Source organism: Ptychodera flava, chromosome 6 (genome assembly GCF_041260155.1).
Source record: "Ptychodera flava strain L36383 chromosome 6, AS_Pfla_20210202, whole genome shotgun sequence".
In the NCBI taxonomy this organism is placed as follows: Eukaryota; Metazoa; Hemichordata; class Enteropneusta; family Ptychoderidae; genus Ptychodera; species Ptychodera flava.
Window position 1 is genome coordinate 25,543,381 of NC_091933.1, and position 3,546 is coordinate 25,546,926.

The window sequence follows — 3,546 nt, forward strand, 5'->3', positions numbered from 1 at the left end:
CTCGGTTTATGGCAATTTTTGTCGACTGATAAAAGTCTTTTCATCTTCAACATTCCATTCTAATTTCACCTACGGTATATAATATCCTAACCTCCTGTGACTTTCCTTCTAAACGTTGATTTGCCTTGTGCACCAAAGAGATGCTGTATTTTATGCCAAACGATTAAAAAATATGTGAAGAAATAACCATGTATCAGTCAGTACGGCAGGCGAAACCCGGACGGCCATACCGATTGGAGACAGAGCAGAGTAGATCGAAACGCAAACGGGGTGTTATTATAGGAAAGGCGGTGACTTATTTTACAGCTGAATAAAATGCTGTCTCTGGTTGTGTAAGTCTGTTGATCGAAATATATATTTTGTTCCCAGTTGATTAATCATGGGGGATGGCAGTCTCGATCTCCCCTTTATGGTTCGATATTTACTGACTCGTTCCCTCTCATTTTTGTCAATCAATGAAAGCATTTTCGTCTTCCATATTCAATATTACTTTGACCGATGTTACATCCTGACCTATACTGTCATTAGTTTGACCAACGTACAAAGATATTGCCCATGCGTCCGGCTGATGAGATGTTTTGCAAAACGGTGAAGAAATGGGGGCCGGGAGACATCGATGTCAGTCTTTCCGGACTGTTTACATGTAGCTAATAGGGGATATCAAAGGAGATGAATCAGTTACACTGAAATTCGACCTTCCTGCAACACTCTGTCGGTTGAGACGTTGTTTTTATTGATAAGAGTAGCAGACTTTATTGGGGCGAACACAGCAGGGATGTAATTAAATCTGTGTTTGTTTATATCAAAGCAGGCATCCAGTCTCAATGAGAGAATAGCGGGAAGATCATTCCGTAACTGACACTGAGTAGGGCAACTTCAAGAAATTCTAAGAGTTTGCAACTCTGCCGTTGAGTTGATGTGAAATAAAAACAAAGTTTCTGTGTAGAACCAAAATAATCACGTCACATAATGATGCATACATTCATGCTTGAATAAAACTACTTTATTTACTTTATTTGCTGACAAATCAATGCTGTTGTGATATTTTTGTCTGGTGATACTTAAACATTTCATTGCTGTGGTACTTGTAAATAGCCAGTCGCGGCAAAATAATCAGACGTGTCGTTTGGGGTAATCATCCGAACCGCATTGTACACTGCCACTGCTATATTGTCGTGTAATAGTTCACGGTAATAGTCTTTTTTAAGAAGTGACTTCATCTTATTGAAGCAGTTTTCTACTGGGTTGAAATCTGGTGAGTAGGTTGGTAAAAATACAATTTCGACACCGATATCGTCTAATAAATTCCTAACATGATCACCTGGTTCATGGTGATGTATTGGGGCGTTGTCAACCACGACAGTGTCTCCTGGGTTTAAAGCGGCCTCACCATCATCTGTAAACGCCGTCGTAGCTTCAGTGAAGTATCTAATGAATTCATTGCCATTAGATGGTCCATCGATCACAGAGCAATATTTTACGCCATCAAGTCCCACAAGCAGATTCACCGTGTTGTTTGCCCCAGTCAAATAACGCCCAATCTCATAGGTCTTCACTCCTCGCTGTGAGTGGCCGTACACACGTTGTCCTGTTTGTATTTTCACCCCACTTTCATCCATAAACTTCACTCTTGCCGGGTTTTGGTAGCCAAATAGTCTAAATATGCTTGCGTGTAATCCATATTTGTTTCGGTAAAACGATGCTGATTGATGATCGACATTCGCTTATATGTCCAGGGCCCACCGGTTAGTTCGGTGCGAACTGCTCTGCCCACTGTACTGACGCTGACTGAGTTAACTGAGCCATATTGCAGGAGTTGCTCCGTAATTTCTTTGTATGTAATGGAGGGTCGTTCTCTTTTCAACACCTCGATGAATTCTAAGTCCGGATCGGTGAGTTTATTTCGAGTCTGTCCACCAGGAGTACCGGGTACGATTTCGCCAGTTTCACAAAAGCGCTTCCAAATGCGGCTTACTGTTGATTTGTTCACTTTGAATCTTTCTGCGACTTTCCTCATACTACCAGAGGGAAAATAACCAGTCATGTTATTTGCACCAAGTGACATCATCTCCGTTCTGATCATACATCTCAAGTCATTTGATAGTGGTTTTCCACGGCAAAATGAACGTCCAGTCTGAGACACCTCCATACTTGTGCGCTATAGAAGACAAACCGTCGCAGGGAAGTGGCCAAAGTGAGCGCGGGAAAATTTGCTCGCTTCACCGCTCACGCGCGTACGCTGAGCTAGTTTGGAACAAACCATATACCCTAAAAAGGGTCATGAACAAACCAGTCGAGACTTGGAAAAGATTCACGATAGGAAGGGGCGTGTGTATATAATTGGTAACGAGAAAGGTCAAGTTCAAGCAAAAAGCATGACAAAATCCGCCAATTGTGCAATATGATTTATTCACCACATCGTTTCTTGCTCTATAAAGTCATTACGACGCGGAAACTTTCGTTTACTGAATATACACCTTGACCCACCCATCTATGAAATGTAGCTAGTCGTTCCAAATCTTCACACCTTGTCAAATTGAAAAGTTACATATGTTACACTGTCAGTGAACATTGGCACACGCGTCTACCGGACAAAATTGTGATAATCTTTGGCCATGGAATCAAAGTCTCCAAGTAAGCCCAATATCTCAACGCTTGAGAACTTTCTAGTTTCCATTAGCCCAGCTCTGCTCAAATATCGGTCTGATTTTGAAGAACTTGATTTCACTTCCACGACTTCGCTCAAGTTTTTCAGAGAATGTGACTTTTCGAAGTTCAGAAACCGTGTCAGCGAGACTCACAAACGGATGATTATGTATGGCGTTGATAATCTACCGACTCCTCTATCGAAGAATCGCACTGACCAGAAAAGGAGTCCTGACACTGTCGTCGGTTCGAGTCGTGGACGAATTTCTAAAAGACTCTTCCGAACCCGATCTCCCCGACAAAGAGAAAGACGACCAAGTAGACACCGCGAACCACCGAGAGACGCATCTGATGTACGTGCAATGGCGGAATCGGACACGGATGACGACTCCGAATGGGGAAATTATACTTGGCAATCGCCGAGCGAGCTCATGATGGAAGCAATACAAGGTGAAATTTCCGAAATGGAACTGGAACTCAGTGAAGCTACTAGGAAATATGACAGTTTGAACAATCGTTACAGACAAACTGATCAACGCAGAGAAGCGGGCCAAAAGAAATGCACCAACTGTCATCTGTACGGATCACATGATAAGCGGAAGTGCCCATTTCCTACTTGTGTTACCGTTGAACAGTGCGGTTCACTTGGCGACCATCCCATGGAAAGGAAAGAAATTGCATCAGCAAATGAAATAGTCTGCAAACTGAAAACTGACCTAAAGAAAAAGAAATCTGCGCTCGAGTTAAAGAAAACTGTTTACGAAGCAACCGCGACAACGTTTTACTCGCGCGTGTACAGTACCTTACTGAATTCTAACAAGAGAAAATATTTGATGCGCACGTCGTCAGGAATCATGCCGAGGACCGCTATGATCAAGGAAGACTGTGCAATTCTTGAGA

General features: G+C 42.6%; 1 protein-coding gene across 1 annotated transcript; it reads right to left on the reverse strand.

Moving 5' to 3' along the window:
• Positions 1 to 1,070: 1,070 nt before the first annotated feature.
• On the reverse strand, positions 1,071 to 1,619 carry LOC139134405 (uncharacterized). The gene has a single exon (XM_070701267.1). The coding sequence runs from the start codon at positions 1,617 to 1,619 to the stop codon at positions 1,071 to 1,073; it is 549 nt and encodes a 182-aa protein (XP_070557368.1).
• Between the last annotated feature and the right edge of the window lie 1,927 nt (positions 1,620 to 3,546).